The sequence below is a fragment of the Puma concolor genome, chromosome A1 (genome assembly GCF_028749965.1).
Source record: "Puma concolor isolate L17-30 chromosome A1, mPumCon1.1.hap2, whole genome shotgun sequence".
Lineage (NCBI taxonomy): Eukaryota > Metazoa > Chordata > Mammalia > Carnivora > Felidae > Puma > Puma concolor.
In genome coordinates this window covers 133,838,463-133,864,622 of record NC_141667.1, presented here as the reverse complement: position 1 = coordinate 133,864,622, position 26,160 = coordinate 133,838,463, and the positions used below count along the sequence as shown (strand labels likewise).

The 26,160-nt window shown below is 37.2% G+C and overlaps 1 protein-coding gene across 2 annotated transcripts in view; it reads left to right on the top strand.

The window, feature by feature from the left end:
- Positions 1-23,752, top strand: part of ADAMTS19 (ADAM metallopeptidase with thrombospondin type 1 motif 19) — a 247,466-nt gene extending 223,714 nt beyond the window's left edge. Inside the window, exons 22-23 of one of the 2 annotated variants that reach the window (XM_086704877.1) lie at positions 17,873-18,050; positions 22,450-23,752. In XM_086704877.1, the coding sequence (XP_086561003.1) occupies positions 17,873-18,050; positions 22,450-22,601 (330 nt within the window). In that variant the 3' untranslated portion in view covers positions 22,602-23,752. Of the gene's footprint in view, positions 1-17,872; positions 18,051-22,449 lie in introns of those variants that run through there. The other variant, XR_015250415.1, reaches the window with a different exon arrangement.
- Positions 23,753-26,160: the final 2,408 nt, after the last annotated feature.

The window sequence follows — 26,160 nt, the reverse complement described above, 5'->3', positions numbered from 1 at the left end:
TGGACTAATTGGTCAAGCTACTGAATATCTTGGTGTCTTTGTTTTCCTATGAGTGAAATAAGGAAGACAGACAACACCATTGCTTTCAAGCTTTTTGTATATTAATTCTTTCTTCAGCACTGATGATATAAAATAGGATGAGGAAATGGAAGTCCTAGTTGGAGGGATATGGGGAAGGTCACCTATTGTTTCCTTTTAATTCTGTGGGAACTCCACATTTGTTTATTTTGGCTAATAAGATTTGAGGTGTTTTCCTTAAGTGAAAGAAGTCTTCTGTAAGAAAAATTTTAAAACCCACAATAATAGCTGAGCTATATTTTTCCAGCTTTATTCATTAATAGGAATATTTTAAGTGGTAAATGTTAATCTCCAGTTCAACACACAAATTGTGATTACAACAAACAGAAGATCCAGGTTTTGTTGTGACTTCCAACACAGAACTGTAAATTCCTACATTGCTGTGTATGGAAATATGGCTAGCAAATCCTATTTTCATGACAAATACTATTGGTGTTGATTAATAAATGTGCCTATCATGTGGCCTCTGGTTAAATCTTAAGCAAAATCAAAATTTGTTAACTGGGGAGATCATAAAAAACAGGACTTTTGGGTTTTTGTGCTAAGCCTGAAAAAATATTTTTTCCAATTTTACTATAATTACATGTGTGTAAATTTTTAGGTATACTTAGACTGAATTACTTTAAGTTGGTTTTGTTGTGTTCTTACATTACTACGCAGCCAGAGCATTGCCTTTGTGAGTAAGGAAAGAAGGTGATAACTCTAATAACTATTCTTCTTTATTCTGTGACTTTTTACCTTTGTGCGTCTGTTTGTTCTTGTTTCCTTGTTTAGAAGATTCAGTATGTTGCACTTTTTTTCTTTATATGAATATAGTCTGCTCTTTACCTTAAACCAGTTTCATTGTTCTTTTTTATGACTTAGATCTCAGCCTAACAGATTTAAACAGCCTGCACAAATTAAAGTCAGTCGCGCCATGTGAACTTTATTGATTTCACCCCTTCTTTTTCACTCCTAAGAGATCACTTTCATGCAAAAATACAGACCATCCCAAAATAGTTACAGAGAAAAGGAATAATTCTGAGATTATTAAGTTTCAGTGAGTAAAGTATTCACGGACGGAGGAAACCATAGATTTCTTATTCTTATCAGCTGTGTCCCTGGAACAGGAATAGCAGCAAGATGTGTGCAATTGTAGGTGATTTCTGTGCTCCTTGGAGGTCAATTAATCTGTCAGTTTCACTTAAATTCTACGAATATTTTTTAAACTATTGATAAACCTAAGTGGACTTAAGATTAGGCCTTGGGTTGACTTGAATCAAGGATATTCAATGAGCTACCCATAAAATCTTGCTGTGCAACGCTGTTCCTCCCACAATATGGGTGGAGCACTAGAGAATAAGTTAAAAGCATAATATGTTCTCAGCTTCTCACACTATCTAAAAGTCAGTGGCCACAAATGGACTAAGGGTATATCAGTTGAATGGAGGCTTCCTAGGAAAATGGCTTATTCCCCAAACTGTTCACTGCATTTGTATCAGCCTGTGTGATGTCTATCATTTATGTTTTGGTGATTTTGTGTAAACAGTGGAAAATCTGCTCTCAGCTTGAAAAAGAAAAATATAAATACAGGAATATTCAAAACAGAAAAATCTGTCATAAAAATGTTACCTCTGATTCCTAAGTAGATGTAATACAGCCTTTGTTGAACAATGTTTGCATTTATTCCTTTGAAACTAGAAAATTGGCAAAAATAGGGCACAAACAATGTAGTTCCTTTATTCTGGCTTGCATTAACCAGTGACACAATTATATGCCACATTCTGACTATATCTCTGATATAGATATGGCCTTTGGGTCTTTCTTGGGATAACAGAACACAACCCATATGTTTCTGAGCAGTTAAAATCTGCATTCACTCATTTAAGCTGACCTTAGAACACTGACTTAAAAAATAACATAGTCCCTTATGTTTAATGAAATGCCTTATTTTCAGCCAGAATTTGACCTTTCTGCCTCCATTTGAATGTCTACAGCTTCTTGTTTTCATTATTGGAGCCTATAGAGAAGCAAATAGAAGAGCGTTGTTTTATCTACCTGTTACACAAAATTTGGTTCCTTCCTGAAGCTTTTATAGCATTAACGTTTCTGTGCAGCATTAGCAAGAGAACTCATTCAAGTGAGTGTTAATGAGAAACAAAACACCTTGGAATTGTACATAATTATTCTTGGTTTATTCTTAGATTCAATTCATAGTCCACAATTTGAGCTTAATTTAGTACTTCAAGATTCTGGGAAATGAATAGTTTTGGCCACATATCAAATCTTGACATGATTAATAGATTTTTGGACAAGAGATTATGAGTCTTTTTGTGATTATGATATAATTCAAAATAATGCTGGAAGCATAATAAATCATTTTGGATGATTTAATTATATAAATAGTATGTATGGCCTTGTTTAGAAGTGGTAAATATAAAGCTTGCAGTATAATGAGCCATTTTTAACTTATCCTGTAAAAGGAAACCACAGTTACATCCAGTATATTCAATTGAAGAAGAATCTAAAACTATGAAAGTGTGAATAATCACAGAGGACATTTCTTTCCACTGGAGGAAACCTCAGTGAATCATTGAAGGAAACGTAAAGAAATCCTCATCAGTGCAATCAAGAATATCTATCCTATGGCCAACAGGCACATGAAAAGATGTTCAGCGTCGCTCCTTATCAGGGAAATACAAATCAAAACCACACTCAGGTATCACCTCACGCCAGTCAGAGTGGCCAAAATGAACAAATCAGGAGACTATAGATGCTGGAGAGGATGTGGAGAAACGGGAACCCTCTTGCCCTGTTGGTGGGAATGCAAATTGGTGCAGCCGCTCTGGAAAGCAGTGTGGAGGTTCCTCAGAAAATTAAAAATAGACCTACCCTATGACCCAGCAATAGCACTGCTAGGAATTTATCCAAGGGATACAGGAGTACTGATGCATAGGGGCACTTGTACCCCAATGTTGATAGCAGCACTCTCAACAATAGCCAAATTATGGAAAGAGCCTAAATGTCCATCAACTGATGAATGGATAAAGAAATTGTGGTTTATATACACAATGGAATACTACGTGGCAATGAGAAAAAATGAAATATGGCCTTTTGTAGCAACGTGGCTGGAACTGGAGAGTGTGATGCTAAGTGAAATAAGCCATACAGAGAAAGACAGATACCATATGGTTTCACTCTTATGTGGATCCTGAGAAACTTAACAGGAACCCATGGGGGAGAGGAAGGAAAAAAAAAAAAGAGGTTAGAGTGGGAGAGAGCCAAAGCATAAGAGACTGTTAAAAACTGAGAACAAACTGAGGGTTGATGGGGGGTGGGAGGGAGGAGAGGGTGGGTGATGGGTATTGAGGAGGGCACCTTTTGGGATGAGCACTGGGTGTTGTATGGAAACCAATTTGACAATAAATTTCATATATTAAAAAAAAAAAAGAATATCTATCCTAAACTAAATGACTAGATAACACCGTGTTTTTAATCATGCATCTCTGTAGCCTAGTAGTTTTGTTTTCAGTCAAGGGAGACAAAAAGAACCAGACTCAAAATTCCCAAGGGAAGGATTTCTTCTTGGCCCATAGTCAGGCTGGGGCTTTAGGACTGTGGATTTCTACATACTACTGATCTAGTGCTGGCATACACCCCACCCAATTAAAATCCCCTTGCAAGAGGTCCCAGAATCCAAATGTGTGTCTTGTTGGTTTTAATACAACTAAACTAAGTGGGTTGTTAACAGGGTAGTAGAGGGAAGCTTAAGCACTTGTTAGAGGATTTCCCATTCAACTTTAAAGAAATAGTTGCAAATAGCCAAATTAAAAACCCTAATAGAATGTAAAAATAGAAAATGTTAACTACCAGCTGAAACCAGAGAATCAAAGAAATGAATGAAATGACAACTGCGATAATGGAGAAAATACTTTGTCAAGTTAGATACATTAGTAAGACTGGTATTTACTGAAGATCAAATGTCATCCTTTTTAGAAGACTAAATTCATATTAATTAAGGAATGCTTGAGGCTTGCATTTCCCAAATTATATTCTATGGCAAACCCATTTCTTGGGATGTAGTCTCCAGGTCTGAGAAATAATGTAGTTAAACAAAGATAAGCAAATACTGCAAATTGCTGTAGGACTTAAAGATCCTTTAACATTTTCCTATACTTGGTAAATCTCAAAGAGGGACTAGTATTTCTCTTTTCTTTATTTTTAAATTTTTTTTTTTCAACGTTTATTTATTTTTGGGACAGGGAGAGACAGAGCATGAACGGGGGAGGGGCAGAGAGAGAGGGAGACACAGAATCGGAAACAGGCTCCAGGCTCTGAGCCATCAGCCCAGAGCCTGACGCGGGGCTCGAACTCCCGGACCGCGAGATCGTGACCTGGCTGAAGTCGGACGCTCAACCGACTGCGCCACCCAGGCGCCCCGCTTTATTTTTAACCAAAGCTCACTTTTGCAGAGCATATGGCTAGTTTGCTATTTAGTGTAATATACTATGGGAAGGCTTACATTAGATTATTCAAATTTGAAAGATTAGTTTTGTAAATATTTTTTGGAACTGGAGAAAATTTGTAGATTGAAATCAAACTGAAATTATCTGTATCTAAAAACTATTCTTGGTGGATTAACATTTATATATAGAATTATTTTCTAATAATGTCTACAAGTCATTGGAAAAGATAATTGCCTATCATCTTTTTATAATTATAGTCTAAAAAGACACGAAAATTCGAGCAGCTACTCCATAAACCAATAAGAATCTAATACATCAAAATCTATCATTGTTGGATCAGTCAATGAATTAAAGAAATCAGAGATTGTGGGTTTGGTTTTAAACATTTGGACATCAAAGAAACCTATCACAAGGTGTCCTACAGAATAGATATTTTGCATTATAGGAACATTTACTTTGAAAATACACTTTCTCTGAGTAAATTGTTCATACTACAGAAATTACTCAGTGATAAATAGAATACTTTCTGTTATGTTGTTTAGATACATCTACTGAATATTTACAAAATTTGCTACTTACCATTCTTTCTGGAGAAGATAGCTATCTTCTAAACCATGCACAAAATCCCCAAATTATTGCCTATCAAATTGTTTAGCCTCTGATTCTTTTTTTAAATTTTTTTTTAAAAAATTAACATTTATTTATTTTTGAGAAACAGAGATAGAGCATGAGTGGGGGAGGAGCAGAGAGGTAGACACAAAATCTGAAGCAGGCACCAGGCCATCATGGGGCTTGAACCCACAGACCATGAGATCATAACCTGAGCCGATGTCGGACACTTAACTGACTGAGCCACCAACATGCCCCTGACTCTTTATACTGCAAGAGAATGGACATTTTTTGCATTGCTATCATTTTTAGTTTTCAGGTCATCTGACAATCTTATCTGTTGCCCAGATGTATTAAAAAAAAAAAAAAAAACAAATAACAAATTTCAAAGTGTTTGAATTACTCAAAGCAGTCAAAGCATTTGGCAGGTATGATTGAACATAGCAGATGTATATTAGCTTTGAAGAAATGATGCACATATACTATCTGTGTATATATTCTACCTAGAGAAAATTTAAAATTTAGAGAGACTGGGGTAGTGTCTCTGTGTCTCTCCATGTATACGTGTATAAGTATATATAATGTATGTATTATATATGTGTATACATGTATAATTATAAATGCAGATATAGAGACATGTTTAAGATCCTTTGTATTGGAAAATGCAAGACAACTTGTTTTTAATCCATAGGGCTTAATTATACTGTCTCCTTTTATTTTTAGTGTTTATGCATTTATTTTGAGAGACAGAGAGAGAGAGCACACATGTGGGGATGGGCAGAGAGAGGAGGAAAAAGAATCCCAAGCAGGCTCTGGGCTTTCCGTGCAGAGCCTGACATGGGGCTCTATCTTAAGACCGTGAGATCATGACCTGAGCCAAGATCAAGAGTCAGATGCTTAACCAACTGAGGCACCCAGGCACCCCTATACTGTCTTCTTAATAGATCATTGAAAAATCACCAGGCTTGTAAAATTATGCTACCAATTCTCTTTTGCTGCATACCAGGATATCTATAATTTCAGTTTCTAAATCATACCTGAAAATATTTTAGTAAATAAATATGACTGAGGTAAAAAATTACTTTTGATGTTCTTTATAGGGGATGGAGCATGGAACAGGCCAAAGTTCATTTTGGGTACATTGAGTGTTGGTGGGCAGCAGGGGAGAAGGGAAGCAGATTTTTTCACATAAAAAATATAAAGAAATTTGACAAGAATATTATAAAATTAAAATCAGTAGTATTAGCCATTGAGTGTTTTTTTGATTAGATATAGTGAAGTATATGTTTACCAAATGCCAGAGGATATCCAGAGATAGATATAACCATATCACCAGGACTAGCAGAGAATGATATCATTAAAATGCAAGAAAAATATGCAAATGATTAGCCAGTTAGAAAGACATCATATGGCAGGGTGCCTGGGTGGCGCAGTCAGTTGAGTGTCCAACTGTTGATTTCAGCTCAGGTCATGATCTCATGGTTCATGAGTTCGAGCCCCGTGTTGGGCTCTGTGCTGACTGCCCAGAGCCTGCTTGGGATTCTCTCCCTCTCTCTCTGTCCCTCCCCTGCTTATACTCTCTCTCTCTCTCTCACTCTCTCTCTCTCTCTCACAAAATAAATAAATAAACATTTAAGAAAGAAAAAAGGAAGGAAGAAAGAAAAGAAAGAAAGACATCATATGGGGTCTTGGGATGCAAAATGTACAAAAAAAAATTTTTTTAACAGGTCCCTAATTCTGCTTCAGGTTGAGTAGAACATCCAGAGAGCCAGTGTGCACAACCAGCATTGATTTTGTTTGGCGAAAATCAGTTCCCCCTAGCCTCGTTCCTACATCTGTAAAATGTGCCAAAGCAACTATATGTCTTTCCGAATTTTGTAGTGCTCTAACTGTGCAAGTAAAAGTAATCACCCAGCGTCAGTGGTCCAAATGGTACATAATCCAAAGAAAAGTATTTTGAGTGACTTGAAATGAAAGATCTACTTTAGGATTAGATTGGATTAGAAAAATACATTGGATTAGAAAAATATGTCTGTAGCTTTTTGTACTGTACACAGAGTATGTACAAGTCCATATAGTATAATAAATAAAACTAGGAAACATGTTTAGATATAAACACACACATGACTTTAGGGCACAGAAAAGCAATGAGAGGAGTGTGTTGAGGGATACCATGGGGCAACCAAAAAGCTCCAACTCTAAAGGGAGTGGATTCTACTCACTTCTGCCCAGGCGCTTTCACATATCTGTGTCACCATACTACCAAGACTGGATGTTAGCACACTTTTTTAAACTAATTTGATAGCTGTGAAAAGTAATACCTCATTTTGAAATATACACATTCTTAATTTTCCTTACAGACATTGTCACATAATTTGCTAACCGTATGTCTAAAGATGCTCATTGCAGCCTTCTTTGGCACAACAAATATTTGGAAACAACCCATATATCCAGTAACCAGTTCTATAAATCATAATCCCACATTCCAACAGTGGGATATTGTTTTTAAAAATATACGTATAGATAAATACATAATGATGGGAAAATTTCTCTAAGACCTACTATTAAGTGAGTAATTATGCAAAAGAGTTATATAGTATGAACTAAGGTTGTTTACATATATTATTCTTGTACATGTTAAAATTTTTCTGCATAGACATACAAAGAATAGTTTATTTGAATTACATTGGAGGAAAGGGCCTTCTGTGCTTATCGTTCCACCACATCCATATGTTACTTTTAGTGTTGTGAATGGGTTAATATTTTCTGTCTGAAACTAAAAGAAAACCTACTTGGCTAGTACTTAAATTTTTTAAGGCTACAATATAAAAAATGACTGAAGTCATAGATATAGAAAGATACTCAGAGAATATTACAGAATTTCCAGGGAAGGGAAAGGATTGGGGAGTATAAGAGGTAAGATAGCTCAGTGCCTGGAGTTAGACAGCCTTGGGTTTGAATTCTGGATCTTCTGTTCAGTGAAGTTAGTGAATCCAAATGAAATAATTCGTGGAAAGTTCTTAGCATAGTGTCAGTTACATAGTAACCGAATTAATGCTAGCTGTTCATACAGTAGTATAAATAGAGATAGAGAGGATTGGTTGGCTTTCGGAAATTGTTTTGAGGTTAAAATGAACAGACCTGGGGTTGATTATTTGTGAGAAAAAAGATGAAGAGTCAGGTGTTAAGGTAGTAAGGGCTCACGGCTTGGCTTTCAGGTCTGAACAATTTGTATGGATGATGCTTCTCTGATAGGAGGTAGGAAACCCTAAGAGTTAAGTTGGAGGGGAAAGATTTTCACTTTTATTTTGGGCGATCTTTCATTTGCCTGTAAGAGAGTTAAGTACTGGCATTCAGTAGGTAGATCAGAGGAGAGGAATGAGATGGAAATATAAATTTTGGAATTATCAACCCGTAGATGGCGCAAAAATGTTTAAAGTCTAAGTGTGCCTGGAGAGGGAGCATAGCTAGAGGGAGTGGAGGAAGGGGCGGACTGAATCTTTATTCTCAACCCAAACTTCAGTTGCCCTGGGACCCTGCCATTGGCGTTCCAGTAGGTCCTCAAATTTTGTATGTTTAAGACAAAATTCCTCAGTTTATTTCCTCAAATGATACTCCACTCCCAATTTCCTTTTTCTTGAAAAATGTCAATATCATCTTCCCAGCTACCCAGGCTAGAACCTACCCTTGGCACGTCTTCTTTACGCAAGTAGGGCTTTGCCTCAGTTGTTTTTACTCCAAATATAATAATACAGTCCTTATTTTTTTTCTTACCAGAACTGGAGTAACAGTTTCTAATACGCTTCCTTACCCCCATATTTCAGATCCATCCGCTCACAGGGATGACTTCTCCACTCAATCCTATAGCCTGAGTATTTGCAGAGAATTCCCTTTGGCTACCCTTTCAATTAGCAGATACTCACCCAGGCATTCAAATCTTTCCATATTCTGGTGCTAACCTACCAATTGAGAATTGCCTCCTTATTCCCATGATGGGTATCTCCACTAAGCTTAGGCCTGAGCGGTTTGTACTTGTACATTCTCTGGGTCTTTGTTGATACAGTCCTCTTTGCCTACAATGTGTTTCCTCTAACTATCTGAGTCCCTCAAGGACCATCGAAAATGCCTTATAATTTTCAAAGGGCTTCCCCAGTAAATGAGAGAATTTGTTTGCACTTACTCTGTTACTTTTTCTCTATTAATTATTTGTTGCCATATATGGTTGCTGTTCCGTTGAGAATGTCTTAACCCCTTTTACCCTTCCCATAAATCTCTCTGAGCAACCAGAAGACACCACTACATTTAGTGATGTTTATTGCATGAATGATCGCTGAACTGTTTTATCAAGAAAGCAGAAACTGTAGCATACTTCTACACATTGCATTTCTCCTGATCCATTTAATTTTCTGATTCTAATTCTGTAAGAACTATAGTGTTGCATACATTGTACTACCAAAGAACTAGTAATTAGCTCATTTTTTTTTCCAGGATAATTAATCAGTATAATTTTATGTAAATACAGGACCCCCTTGATCTTTTCCTGTGTGGTAAGTCAAACTACTTAAAAATGTGTTCTTTTTTTTAAGTAAATCCACCCTTATTTGAATAGCATAGTACTTTAAGCCAAAAAAGTGCTTAACATTGAGCTTCAAGGAAGCTGGCAGACTTCTTTTGCGTTCTCTTGAATCCAGTTGGCTGAGATACCTGCTGTCAGGTTAATGGCTGTTATCTAACCTAGAAGGAAAGCGGGAGATGGAAGCAAAGCACACTTAAGAAATTTCTCTGTCACCTGGCAAATACTTGGTTTATTTCGGGTTGGAATAACCTAAAGGTAATTACATAGTGCTCTCTGTGCTATTTTAAACCAAGACTTTATTAAAACAAACAAAACAAAATACACACACTTCTCCAACATGGCCCCCGAAGGATCTGATCCATTTTGGACACAGGATTGTTGGACTAGACCTGGAAAGTATTGTATTTGCAAAGGAAATTCAATCACTGTCATTCCAAACAGTTCTCTCTGGTGGGAAGATGTTCCCCTGGAATGATAGAGATAAAATAGAAATGTCTCGATAGTCTTTTTTCACCTCTCCAACACCCTGTGATTCATGGGCTGAGCACTGGCAGAACTGCAAATGTGTTCAAGAGTCTGTGCTTATTAATTGCTTCTTAATGCAAAACATCTTTTTTTTCCCTCCATCATTGTGGTGATCAATGTGTACTTTGATACAAAAAAAAGATTCAGGGGATTAATGTGACAGTCCTTTCAAAACATATTCACTTCTCTGCTAATCATTCATAAGCATTCTGCTTGATTTTGCCACACACGTTTCCTTAATTTGCTATAACTATATGCAGACATTTTCATTAAAGAGAAAAGAATAGTTTGAACTGTGGAACCAAATGATGAATTAATTAAACACATACGCAAAAAAATCCTCAAACGTCTGACCTCTAGGAATAGATTCAATTCCAAACAACCATGTGTTAAAAAAGGCAGATGAACTACTTTAAAAAGACACAGAAACACTGACCAAAATAAATAGCAAATCTTAAAAAACAAACCAAACTTTTGTTCCTTAGTATGCTTGTTTCACACTCACTTTATTAAAAAGTTGAAAGATGGAACCGCCAAACATATACATAAATGAATAGGAATGCTGCGCTAATAATTTCCAGTAGAAGTCATCATTTACTTTCCTTATGAGGTCCACTCTCCGCTGTGAATGCTACTTCAGTCTTGTTAAACCACTCTGGAATAATCCACTTATTCCCAAAGACAAATTATCCAAGTCAATGCTGTTAACCTTGTTATAGATTGGCACTCGTCATTATAGATTGTATCAGGTTCTGTAAGATTGTCTATTATATTGGTTTCAGAAATTTTTTTGAACTCTGTTTGCCAGTGACAATTTTCTCTTAATTTAGGAATTCCTATTTCTTACAGAGGCCAGCTGGAAATGAGTAAAGCATTACAGAGCCTTCCTTAGCTGTTGGCCTAGAGAATACACATTCTCTCCAAAATATATATCTTTGGCACACTCCAGAAGGAAGGAATCTCGGGTAATCTCTGTGCTGGCCAAGTGTGAGAATTATTATTTTTAACCCCTGAATACACAGCAATTTGTTTTTGTTTTTTTATAAGGAATTAACAAAGTAAACCAGCATTAGTTTAGCTATATTTGTTCGCCAACAAAACTGCAAATAAATATCTTATAGTGGTATTTTTAGTATTGGGTTTTCCCCTCTTTGGTGTGATGTTTAAAAGGACATTTTACAGCATTTACAGCTTGAAGAGTTTTACAGTTTAACATGAACAGATTAATGGTTCTATAAACTCACTGGCAAACTAGTTGATTATTTAACTGAAGTCTACAAATTTATTTATACCTCAGTGTCCCCATTTGTTGCCAAAGCTAAGTTATCGAAATATCCAGGGTAACAAATAACTAGCACCAAAAACAGTGTCTTTGTGACTCTTCTGAAGTTCTGAAAGGAGAGGTAAGAAACTATCGTTTAACCGATAACTTTAAAGTTTGGCACTTTACTACAGAATCCCAATACCCAAGAATAGATGTGGAAGTCGTTTTAGCTCCATGTTCAGAATTGTGTACGCAGAATAGATCTACTTGATCTCAGAACCTCTGGAGCACAGAAGCACTATGGAGTCAGAGATCAATGCCAAGAATGAGGGTCTCCTCTTTACATAGGAGAGTGGTTAAGAGCTGTTGGTGGACATTCCATTTATAAAGAGTTCTTAAGTGAAAATAAGTTTTCTAAAACTACATAGTAGGTTACTTCTTGGACCGGAAGAAAACAATGTTCTTTGCTGAATTTAACAGAGACATGACTCTTGGTAGATTTTACCATGAGACATTATGGATGGAAATTCTTACATGATTCATGAATATTCAATTGACAGAAAGATAATCCTATACTTTGCAAAAGTAGATTCAAGTAGTATGATGGACAAGAACCTATGAACCTTGAGGACCTCTTAAAATCATTCTCCTCTCTCATTTTGACACTTTATAAATTTTTATATGGCTATTTATTGGTGCCTGCGCAGCTCTTTTTCTTTGAATTAAATATGTTTTACTCATGTCAGTGTATTACAGAGCACATTTGCTATCTATCATTCACTACTATTTATTAAATTTATGTCATTCCGCATAATGGTATTCATAGAAACTCCGGGGAACAGTACATGTCGGTGATTTTTAAAAGATGCAGATTCTTGATAAACATATTGAAATACATCATGAAAGGATATTTCTATATAAAATAGTGAAAACTTAGGAACAGAGTACACTCATACCTCCTATGTAGTATTTGGTGCATGAAAAACTTGTTTATACCATTGTGCTCATTAAAAGCTAATTCTCTTCAATCCATCAGATTAGATTTGAAAACAAATAATCCCATCAGGCACTGATAAAATGTCTCAAGGTAAACAGCCTTTCCTTGAACACCTTCTCTAAGGTGTTTACATATTTTTCAAAATATTAAACCAAGACCTGAGCAACGCTGTCTATTAATGCCATAAATAATATCATTTCAGGAGTGAAATTTCCATGGTCACTTTCTTCCTGCAGTTCACATTTTGGGCAGTGCCTCACCACTCATCCATCTTTTTGTGATGGAAGGAAGGATTCCACACTGTGGCTTACCCATGAGATGAATTTCTCAGCCATTCAGAGTTCATTTCATCCCTCTCTATGATAATGCCACATAGTTAAGAGTTTGTTAAGGATTTTTTAGTGTGTTTGTTTTTCCTACATTTTTTTCTATTTCCCTTCGTTTGTTTACATTTAGGCCAATCCGTAACTTGGCAAAATCATTGTGGTATCTTAACCTGCCTTTACCAGTACTGGCAAATCCTGTCCATGACAGGGCTATCATCTAACTTATCATCTTAGTTGTATTTACTAAGTTAGTAGATACAACTTTCCAAGACATATCTGTATCTATCATCAGATCATCCTTGGCCATTGTCAGAAAAATGTATGAACTAAGTAAACATCTACTATACACTTTCCCCAACTTGGATGTCACTTACTTCTCCAGATATTTCTCTTTCAGTTAGTTTAAATGAAATTTTCTTAGGTAGAATAAAGTCTCTTATCTCTTATTGCCTCGCATAAGAATGGCAGAAAGAAAATTTTAGGTAATAGAAATGGTTATAAGATTCTATCAATGTGGACCTCATTTTAAAACAGGATAAAGCCTTCTTAATGATTTGCCAACATTTGTGTCTATGGTTCTCATTTACTAAATGATTTCTGTACATATTTTAATAACCCAAACTGTGAATTATCGAGAAAGTTTCCCTAATCAAGCTTAGTGTTTGACATACAGTGTACACATAATTTAATAGTCTTAAAAGTTGTCACTAATGTTCCAGGGCCAGAAAGGATTTATTCGATTATAAGAGAAATCTATGGTGATATGACTCGTGTGTTCCCAAGTGCAGGGAAGGTCATTATTTTCTCAGGTAGATTGAAATGATGACTATCAGGAAGTCAGTTAAACAAATTTCACTTCCAGAGACTTTGGGGCTCAGAATTAAAAGCTTCTAGTTCATGGAATTGATTCACGAGGTGCTTTGTTCCAAAGGTCCATCAGGGCAAGACTGACTGTTTGAATTCTTGTCAGACAATACAAGTCTTTCTATTTAAAATACTCCAGGGAATTTTCCCTGTAAAAGAAATATCAATGGCAAGTTATCAGGTACCCCTTGTGTTTCTTTACCAGTTGCTGGCAGGTTAATGTTGACAGTTCAGCATTTTGGCCTGTAGGGGGAAGTCTATAGTGCTGCCTTGTTTCAAGTACATTTTAAATTTACTTGGTGTTTGTATGAAGAGCAAGACTCAAAATGTAGTAGCTAAAAAGACAGAAGGAGGGAAGGTAGGAAGGAGGGAAAGAAAGGAAAAAGGGAGGAAGGAGAGAAAGAGAAAGCCATTGAAAGTAATTAATTCAAGATCTGTAGAAACACAGTGGAAAGAACATCATATTTGGAATCAAAAGACTTGCATTTGCTGTTCTTGGCACCCTCTCTGTGAGTCCTTATCTGATCCTCCTATTTGAATTACAAAGCCCCCCACCCCAAACTTTCCCATCCTTCCTTCCCGGCTTTAGTTTTTTCCATAGCACCTGTCACTATCTAATATGCAATGTAATTTAAATCTTTATTTTCTTGCTCCCTCCTATTAAAATGTAAACTCCCTGAGGGCATGTGTTTTTGTCTCTTTTGTGTACTGTCACATCCCAGTATCCAAAACAGTGTTTGGCACATTGTGGACTTCCCATAAATATTAATTGAATGAATGAATGAAATAATCTCAATGAGCCTCACTCTTTTCATTTGTGAAGTTATGGGGGTTATGACAAAGTGTAACCAAAGTTTAATATGCTGTGTAAAAGCATATTAGATAATGCATGAAATATAATAGCTGCTTCATGTGTCCATTCATTTGTGTTTACCGTCTAACACACAGATCAGTAAGATGTCTGTACATAGGGTGACTGTATGTCCCAGATTACGCGGGGCTGTCCCAGGGTATGCCTGTACTGTAGGAATAATTATCATCAGCAACTTCTTTCACAAGTGCCCTGATTTGGGTGATAAGTTATATGGTCACCGTATCTCAAGACAAATCATGCTTGTGAATTGTTCTTGAAAAACAAGTTTATCTTCTATCTTATAACCTGCGTTATAGCAAAACAAACCAAAAAGCCCTTCTTATTCATTAATGTTTAATCAAGTTCATAGTAAGATACGAGGATGAGAGGTTCATTTGGCAGGATAGAGGAAAAGAAAAGATTTCTGACTATTCATAGAAACAGAAGCGCTAGCAATGTTCCAGGATCCAGTAATTGGTTAAGCATCTAGTCTCTGAATTTAGCATATGTGAGTTCAGACTCCATTTCCACTCCAGTTCTGAACTGTAAAGACTTGAGCAATTAGTTTCACTTATTTGAGCCTCTATTTTCTCATCAGAGTAACAGGGACAAATATAGGACTTCATGTGAAATACTGAATAATCATGACCTAACACAATACCTGACATATAAGAAACAGTAAGTAAGTGCTAATTATCATTAGTGTTGTATGAAGTAAAAGCTTCCGGAATTAGTAGTATCAGTTTCCTTTGATCCTAAAGCAGAAAACTTTGGTTCTGTAGGGTGGCTGATTATTTAAAATACTAAGCCATTGAAAAAAAAATGAAATAAATAAATACATAAATAAATAAAATATTAAACAATTGGCTAAAAGTGGATGAAATTGCCCAATTTCCACAGTTTTGTAATCTGTTTCTAACTCCATTTATTTGATATGTTTTAGTGTTTTGTTAATAAGGTTTATTGATAAAAGTATCAGCTCCATCATATTAACAATTTTTGCTGTTTTTATTTTCTGCAGATCGTGAACAAAATGGGTGGTCAACAAATATTTGAAAAATCAATAAATGCTTGACTATTCTGAAACATTTAAGCAAACTCTAATCTTGGCAGAACTTCTGTCATACCATTGTTGGCTGGTACACTGAATAATTAATTAGATGATGAAATTATAGACCCTGTGCTGTGATGAAGCTTCACCACTTAAAAATTGCCAGACTACAGGGGCGCCTGGGTGTCTCAGTCGGTTAAGTGTCTGACTTGGCTCAGGTCATGATCTCGTGGTTTGTGAGTCTGAGCCCCGTGTCAGGCTCTGTGCTGAAAGCTCAGAGCCTGGAGGCTGCTTCGGACTCTCTCTCTCTTTCTCTCTCTCTCTATCCCCCTACCCCACTTGTGTCCTGTCTCTCTCTCTCTCTCAAAGTAAATAAAGTGTAAAAAAATTGCCAGACTATAGTAACTTAATAATAAGTCATTTGGGGTGCCTGAGTGGCTCAGTTGCTTAAGCATCCAACTCCTTTTTTTTAATACTTATTTATTTACTTATTTATTTATTTATGAGAGTGAGAGAGAGCATGTGCACACACGTGCATGAGGAAGGGGCAGAGAGCGAGGGGCAGAGGATCTGAAGCAGGCTCTGCGCACAGAGCAGAGAGACCAATGTGGGGACTCGAACCCAGGAACTGTGAGATCATGATCTGAACTGAAAGTAGACTCAACTGACTGAGCTACCCAGGTACCCCTGAGCATCCAACTCTTGATTTCTGCTCAGGTCATGATCTCCAGGTTCCTGGGTTTGAGCCCTGCATTGGGCTCTACGCTGACAGAGCAGAGCCTGCTTAGGATTCTCTCTCTCCTCTCTTCCTCTTTCTCTGCCCCTCCCCTGCTTGCATGCATGCACTTTCTGTCTCTGTCTCTCAAAACAAATAAGTAAACAGTAACAGTGTTATTTGGAATTTTTGCTTTCATAGTAATTTAGACCCAAAAGTGTAGTTATGATCTACTGCAATGCCTTGCTTAATAAAAAGGAAAAATAAGTTCCAGGTAAATTAGTTGTAAGAGACAGTATTGGAGCCCATTTTCCTCATGTCAAGGCCAGAATATTTGGCTTTTTCTTTTAATGTCTGTCTGTCTTTAATCGCAGTGACATGATTTGGGGAAATATCCAGTTGTTTAGTAGTATCTTCTATAATAAAGTAAGAACTAATTTAGAAGACCCTGGGATTTCACTTGTTTCAAGTATCTGTTCATATTTCACATATATGCAATGAAATTTTTACCCAAATGTATTTTATAAAGAAAATAATTAATAGTAACAGTCTGATATTTTTTATTGCCTAAGTGTGCTAATTAAAATTAGATCCTTAGGCTATTAGACTATTTAATTTTGTGAGAAAGCTTATTCTGTTAGTTTCAAAGGCAGAAATGATGGTCTTTTAGTTAAACGAATTATAGAATTTCCATTATTTCCTGGATACAATTTTCATTTTCAGGTTATTCCCAGACAGTTACAAATTTAGCTTGCATAAGGAATGCAACTAACATGTTTTCCTCTTGTTTTCAAAATTTTGAGAGGCACTATTCAGCCATTATCCGCTAAAATTATGTATTTTGAGTTATCATGTGTCTGTAGTTACTTCATTGCATTTTTTTATAATCCTGAACACTGATGTATGACTTTGGTGTGTTGATGTCCTTTGGAGTTGATAGAATTCTTTACATATTTTGCTAACTATGGCTAAATCTTTACTCTGTAGAAAATAGCATGCTTAGTTAATAAACCATTGTTTTCAGAAACAAAGTCATGTTTGCTCTTTCACATGTAACTCTGATACCATAAAACAATTGTATTTTCACAGTCAAATAAACATCAGCTTATTTGTGTTACAAATTAAATCTAGTGATATATTTGGACCTGAAAGACTTCTCTCATCAAAGACCATTGTATATCAAATATGTTCTTCTTTGAAAAATATCCTACAAATGAAGACAGACTCCATTCAGCTGAAATATAAGGAATCCATGAAAAGGGTATTTTATTAGAAAATCCAGATTATCATATTTGTTTTAAATTTTTTTAATGTTTATTTATTTTTGACAGAGAGAGAGAGACAGAGCATGAACGGGGGAGGGTCAGAGAGAGGGAGACAGGCTCCAGGCTCTGAGCTGTCAGCACAGAGCCCGACGCGGGGCTCGAACTCACGGACCGCGAGATCATGACCTGAGCCAAAGTCGGACGCTCAACCGCCTGAGCCACCCAGGCGCCCCCCCCCTTATTTTTTAATTTTTTTAATGCAGATTATCATATTTTTATTTGTACAATATTCTATCTCTCCTAGTGCTCAATTACCTGTGGCAAAGGAATGCAGTCCCGTGTTATTCAGTGCATGCATAAGATCACAGGAAGACATGGAAATGAATGTTTTTCTTCAGAGAAACCTGCAGCATACAGGCCATGCCACCTTCAGCCTTGCAATGAGAAGATTAATGTAAATACCATAACGTCACCCCGGCTGGGTAAGCAGACCAAAAAGGGGATGGTTTTGAGAAGCATGGAAATGCTTATGGCTGTTTTGTGTATTATCATAAAACTTTGTCATAAATAAATCTATATGAATTAGTTTGGTTCTAACTAAACTAAAACTATGCTTGACTATAGTTTAGTCCCAATGGTCAGGAGGATAAAAAAAATCCTAAAGACTAAACAAGACTCCTGAAACTGTCTACTCAGAGCCAGGCCCTGGAAATACAAATGCCACACCTCTCAAGGTCATCATAGAAAGGGTTGGAGGATGTAATCATATTTTGGTTCTGACCAGTTTTGTGGTAGAACTATCAACTAAGGTAATGGCTCTGGAAAGGTGAGATTGTGGTATATACCTTAGATGTCTCTGTTGTCAATAGCCTTCCTTTTGACCCTGGGTGCAAATTATCCTTTCGAGAGAGACAGAGTAAAAAATGGCTTTCAATAGGAATGGATACCTGGATCTAATCCACCAAACAAGAGGGAATAGCTTTTGAATCCTTAAGGACATAATATTAGATACGAATAAATGCTATTAACATGGATTTATGGAAAACCCAAAAGACTCCACCAAAAAGCTGCTAGAACAGATACATGAATTCAGCAAAGTCATAGGATACAAAATCAATGTACAGAAATCGGTTGCATGTCTATATACCAATAATGAAGCAACAGAAAGAGAAATCAAGAAATTGATCCCATTTACAATTGCACCAAGAACTGTAAAATACCTAGGAATAAACCTAACCAAAGATGTAAAAGATCTGTATGCTGAAAACTATAGAAGACTTATGAAGGAAATTGAAGAAGCCACAAAGAAATGGAAAAACATTCCATGCTCATGGATTGCAAGAACAAATATTGTTAAAATGTCAATACTGCCCAAAGCAATCTACACATTCAATGCAATCCCAATCAAAATTGCACCATCATTCCTCTCAAAGCTAGAACAAACAATCCTAAAATTTCTGTGGAACCACAAAAGGCCCCGAATAGCCAAAGTAATTTTGAAGAAGAAGACCAAAGCGGGAGGCATCACAATTCCAGACTTTAGCCTCTACTACAAAGCTGTAATCATCAAGACAGCATGGTATTGGCATAAACATAGACCAATGGAACAGAATAGAGAACCCAGAATTGGATCCACGAATGTATGGCCAACTAATCCTTGACAAAGCAGGAAAGGGTACCCAGTGGAAAAGGACAGTCTCTTTAGCAATGGTGCTGGGAGAACATAACAGCAACCTGCAGGAGAATGAAACTAGACCACTTTCTTGCACCATACACAAAAATAAACTCAAAATAGATGAAAGACCTAACTAAATGTGAGACAGGAAACCATCAAGACCCTACAGGAGAAAACAGGCAACAACCTCTTTGACCTCAGCTGCAGCGATTTCTTACTTGACATGTCTGCAAAGGCAAGGGAATTAAAAGCAAAAATGAACTATTGGAACCTCATCAAGATAAAAAAAAAAAACTTATGCACTGCAAAGGAAGCAATCAACAAAACTAAAAGGCAATTGACAGAATGGGAAAAGATATTTGCAAATGACATGTCAAATAAAGGGTTAGTATCCAAAATCTATAAAGATCTTACCAAACTCTACACCTGAAAAACAAATAATCCACCAAAAAAATGGGCAGAAGACATGAATAGACACTTTTCCAAAGAAGACACCCAGATGGCCAACAGACACACAAAACGATGCCCAACGTCATTCCTCATCAGGGAAATACAAATCAAAACCACAATGAGATACCACCTTACACCAGTCCGAGTGGCTAAAATTAACAGCTCAGGAAACAACAGATGCTGGCGAGGATGTGGAGAAATGGGAACCCTCTTGCACTGTTGATAGGAATGCAAACTGGTGCAGTTGCTGTGGCAAACAGTGTGGAGGTTTCTCAAAAAATTAAAAATAGAACTCCCCTATCACCTGGCAATAGCACTACTAGGAATTTATCCAAAGGATACGGGAGTTCTGATGCATAGGGGCACATGTACCCCACTGTTTATAGCAGTGCTTTCAACAATAGCCAAATTATGGAAAGAGCCTAAATGTCTATCAACTGATGAATGGATAAAGATGTGCTTTATATATACAATGGAATAGTACTTGGCAATGAGAAAGAATGAAATCCTGCCATTTGCAGCAATGTGGATGGAACTGGAGGGTATTATGTTAAGTGAAATAAGTCAGTCAGAGAAAGACAGATATCGTATGTTTTCACTCATATGTGAAACTTGAGAAACTTAACAGAAGACCATGTGGGGAGGGAAGGGGTAAAAATAGTTACAAACAGAGAGGGAGGGAGGCAAACCATAAGAGACTCTTAAATACAGAGAACAAACTGAGGGTTGATTGGGGGGTGGGGGTCTGGGGAAAGAGGAAGATGGGTGATGAGCACTGAGGAGAGCACTTGATGGGATGAGCCCTGGGCATTGTATGTAAGTGATGAATCACGGAACCTACCCCCAATCCAAGAGCACACTGTATACACTGTATGTTAGCCAACTTGACAATAAATTATATTTAAAAAAACGAATGAGCCACAGGAAAAATGATGTATATACATGTTTATATATAAAAATACTAAATAAATGAGAAAAATGAAAAAAATGTTGATTGGCATATTTTTATGTTATGAAATGTTTTCATGTATATTCTCAGTTCCCGTTATTCAATCTAATCTATCATCAAGAAACAGATTATGTATTTTCAGTAAATATAGCCTATGCTTGCCTAAAAAAAAATTCATAAATGAACTAGCCTTTATTTCTGTAGCAACTAGTGGCTTTTAACAACAGTACTACCTGTCTGTCATTGGGGTAATTTATGCTTACCACCTTTACTTTTAATCTGCGTGTACAATTTACAGGGTGACAATTAAACAGAACGATGTTGCCAAAATCAAAGGAGCTAAATTGTCATAGATATTTTTTAAGCAGTAAGATTCAACCAAATGGAAAAGTTTGGTTCTTCGTGGAAATAAAAATATTCCCATTTTCTAGCCAAATAATTAACATTTCTAGGAAATAGTCAGTTCAAAGGGAATTAAGAGTAGTTAAGACAAAAAGTTAAGCAATCCTAGAGCAGATGCCTTAAATCCATGCATTCAAAAACAACATAATCCCTTCCCTAGCAATTAGTTGGAGTCCTTCTTGAAGTATCACGGGGCAGAAAATAATGGATTGAAAGAAAAGTTTAATTAAAATTGCATTTTCTCCATTTATTATTTCTTGAAGGTATATCCCTGAACACACAAGCACAGTGGAAAACCTAAGGTTTTGAAAAGGAAAATAATGAATCTTATTAGAATAGTGGCAAAAGAAAGATTTCACATACCTTATCACTGTAAATTTCAGTCACTTTTGATGATCAGCTTTGATTTTATTTTTTTATTAAAATTTTTTTGGGGCGCCTGGGTGGCGCAGTCGGTTGAGCGTCCGACTTCAGCCAGGTCACGATCTCGCGGTCGGGAGTTCGAGCCCCGCGTCAGGCTCTGGGCTGATGGCTGGGAGCCTGGAGCCTGTTTCCGATTCTGTGTCTCCCTCTCTCTCTGCCCCTCCCCCGTTCATGCTCTGTCTCTCTCTGTCCCAAAAATAAATAAACGTTGAAAAAAAAAAAATTTAAAAAAAAAAATTTTTTTAACGTTTATTTATTTTTGAGACCTAGAGAGACAGAGCATGAACGGGGGAGGGGCAGAGAGAGAGGGAGACACAGAATCGGAAGCAGGCCCCAGGCTCTGAGCCGTCAGCCCAGAGCCCGACGCGGGGCTCAAACTCACGGACCGCGAGATCGTGACCTGAGCTGAAGTCGGACGCTTAACCGACTGAGCCACCCAGGCACCCCTCAGCTTTGATTCTAAAGATGTGTAAAATCAAGATCCCCAGATATCCCACCTAGATATGCCTGACATCTGAGGAAGGAGGAATGTGAAATAAGTGAGCGCGTTTGTTTTGATATTTCATCCATAACAATACTTGTTAATTTATATTCCCATAAAGGTGGATATAGTGAGCCTTTTCGTTTTTCTTTTTAATCTTCTCAACTGAAAATCCAAAAAGAAGCTTAAATGAAAGCCATAAAATTGAGCCTTAAACGCCATTTGTACCACAACTCACTGAATTTGAGAAATCTAGCTTGAATGAGTCTAAAAGGGCTCATAAGTAAGACCATTATTCATCCACTTTACTCCTTTATTATAGGGTGTGTGTGTGTGTGTGTGTGTGTGTGTTTCCTAATCTTACTGTTAAGTTCTAGAAGGCAATATGAGCGCGTCAAAGTGCTTGTGCAAAATCCTTCCCCTTAAGTGATTGCTACTTGTTTTGCCCCTGGCACTGAGGATATCGACATGTATTGAGTTCCCTGTTTTTCTTCTTCACAGCTGCGCTGACTTTCAAGTGCCTGGGAGACCAGTGGCCTGTGTACTGCCGAGTGATACGTGAGAAGAACCTATGTCAGGACATGCGCTGGTATCAGCGCTGCTGTGAGACGTGCAGGGACTTCTATGCCCAAAAACTGCAGCAGAAGAGTTGACCTCTAGCAGGCTGGCTGGCTCACAGCTCTTTGCAATTACATTATTTATAAACACACACACTAGCATGTTTCTCAGACCAAATATTATCAGATTATGTATAATTTAATCAGATTAATTTATTTTGGTGCCCGCCAAACATCCAATATGGTGTTTGTTTTGGTCATACAAACATTTTGATTTATACTATATGGCTTCATAAATAATTTTATATGAATAAGTTGGATCCAGTTTCCAGAATGAAAATAAAAAGGGAAAAAGAAAAAAAAAAAAGATCATTAGGCTCTAAAAAAAAAATTTTTTTTTAAGTTAGGGCTGTCTCTAAGGTGCTATTCTCTCCCTGCCGATACCATTGAGTTATCCAGAATGTATACTAACTTAGTGTAATAGTTTAGTTATATAAGGAGAGAAGTCATTTTTGTTTTCTTGGTTTCCTGATGCAGAATTAGCCCATTTTCTGTCACCTACAGGAGATGTGGAAACATAACAAACCTCAGAGTGTTGAACAGGTTTTTAGAGAATGTATTATGAATTTGGTTCGGATTTAGAGATATCCATAGGAAAAATTCTACTGTAATTATAACCTTATTTTAATAATGGAAAGGAAAAGTCAAAATAGAGACTTTGATCATGTTCATGAACATGTACTTGAACACAAGTAGTGTAACAATGAAACACTGTAATGATTTACACTGAATCACCATTGCACTGTTGATATAGTGTAGAGAAACCATTATAGAAATGGTAACATCCTACAAAAATATGTATTATTTTAACATGTTGTCATTAGATTTTAGCTTTTTAAAATATTTTGAACAAAGAAAGCAGCAATCCACCCGTTTCCTTGTATTTTTTTAGTAGATTTATAAAAGAGCATAGTACTTAGCCTCACGAATCATCATGAGAAAACTTACCAATTATTTTCCAGCCTTTTCCCTAGAAACAAGAAGAAACAAAATGCTTATGATACTGTGGTAGTTTCATTGTGTTTTTTCCTTTCGAAAACTAAAAGTTTTACAATTCTGTGAAACGTTAAAAAAAACAGCTTAAATGTTTTCTTGTGAGAAAATGTTGTACATGATTCACATGATTTCTTAGATTTTTTTTTTTTCAATAAAATATGTGAAGCTTCCTGTTGGGAGGCACTTCTTCACAGGTCTCTCACGTCTCTACACATCTTGGCACTGTCTGCTTTTGTTCGGGAGTATCTGGTAAGGGATGTTTGTACGGCCGTCGAAGACAGTTGCACAGCCTTGGATAAAGATGATGGAGCAAAGGGCAGACGTGCCTACCTCTCCTTATAAAGGTTTCCGGCCCTAAAACGGGGGTCCCTCTCCTGTGATACAAGTCACTGCATGTGCAGATATCACCCTGCTGTCTTTGTGTCACCCTGGGGGAGTTGGGGCTCAGGAAACTGGCACAAGAAAATGCTGACTCTGTGCTACTGCTATTGCTGTGAGTAACAAAGTCCTTTGTCTCCAACCCAGAGACAAAGAGTCTTCTCTTTGTCTTCTGTGTTCTGCCCTCAAAGTGGGCAGGCTGATACAACAGATTGGAAGTAGAGTAAAACCTCACCATCTGCACGGTTCATGACACATCCCTCATCAGTGATTTTTTACCTTCATTTTAATATGGAGGGCATTTTGATTCTAGATGTCCCCTTACTTATGTATATTCTTTCGTTTAATTGCTGAGATATAAAATTATTAACTAATATCCACACATCTTAAGTCATGAGAGTACGGGCATCGGAGAGGTAAAAAATTACATTTTAAGATGAGACGTTCTCAATCTCATCCCTTGATTCCTAAGTCTGTGAATCTAAGTAGAAATAGCACCCTGTGGGGCACCTGGGTGACTCAATTAGTTGGTTAAGCGTCCGACTTCAGCTCAGGTCATGATCTCACGGTTCGTGGGTTCAAGCCCCACGTCGGGTCTGTGCTGACAGCTCAAAGCCTGGAGCCTGCTTCAGGTTCTGTGTCTCCCTCCCTCACTGCCCCTCCCCCACTTGCACTCTGTCTCTCTCCACCTCAAAAATAAATAAGCATTTTTAAAAAATTAAAATGATGAATCAGAACATATGCAGTATCTTAGAAGACCTTCAGAATGTTTTGACCCAGTTGGTGCTAGAACTGAATACTGAGAGAGAGACAGAGACTGCATCATTCTATCAGGCCATCTGTTTCAGGGTGATGGTAATACCAGAGATTTGCATGAGCATGAGGCCTGTGCCACATTTTATTTGTTGTAACACAGGTTCCCTGAACGGAAACAAATATTGTATGGAATACCATAGCAGAGAATGAGGCATTTGGTAAATGAATGGGTGGTATTGTGGCAAAAACTTGGCAGCCTGAGAAGGCAAGTCCATGTTCAGGGTAAGTGTCTATTTCTATGAGAACAAATGACTCCTTGTTTTGTGATAGAAGCGATCTAATGTAATCCTGCAATCAAGATGGTTTGGCTGGATTGGCAAGGATTGGAAGGAGTGTGATTTTGAAACTGGTGACGAGGGAGTTCTAAGGAAAAGGTATATGGGCAGACCTTCCTGAAGAACTTCTATCCATATATTCTATTTGACCCCTCACCAAAGAGCACCCTCACCAGAGAGGTCTCAGTCATCAAGTGGATGAGATGACAAGGTCTGTGTATGTTGGCCAGTGTCTTTCCTCAGCCACCCTTTTCGTTGCCAATAGGCTCAGGAACAAGAGACATTGGTGGCAGAAATGGAGATTGTGCTTGGGTTCAGCAACATGAACATCCACTCACCAAGGCCAGTCACTGCAGAGAGCTCAACCTACCAATAGCAGAGAAGATATTTTTTCCCATGATGGTAGAATTCTTTGGGAAGACCTGCCCACCACCTTGAGTGCAGTATGCTTACATCAGTTCACTTGTGTCACAACACAGGCAGCGACTTGTTCTCACAGAAAGAGCTACTTGCCCTGAATGTGCATTTGCCCTTCCCAGCCTCCAAAGTTTCTGCCAAAATTTCTTCTATGAACCTACCAAATGTTTCATTCACTATTGTGGCATTCCATACAATATTGTTGTTGTGCAGAGAACTCATAGTACGGCAAATCAAACATAGCAGTGGGCTCATGCTCATGTAAATCTCTGGTATTACCATGTTCCCCATTACCCTCAAGCACGTGGCCTAACAAAATAATACAGTGTCTTTTTTTTTCTTATTATTCAATTCTGGCACCAGTATTGGGGGCCAGGGGCTTACCATTTTTGCATCCTTCAAATCCTTAATGATAGAAGTAATGGTGAAATCCCTCCAAGCATGCAATATTGGTTTTATTTCCAATTTCGGTACGTAGAGGCAATTCTAGGGGCTCCCATTGCCATTATTATCATAAAAACCCTCATTCAACGTATCATGGAACCAACAAGGTAAGCAGGGCTTCTGCCAGTTTCTGAGTATTGCTTTTCTAAATATGCTTCCCAGAATTAGGAAAATAACTGTGGTGTGGTTGTAGAGGCTTTGGGATTTTTATGAGAGAGACTTAAGCCAGAACTTGATTAAATTATCTGATTTCCATAAGCTCTTGCTCT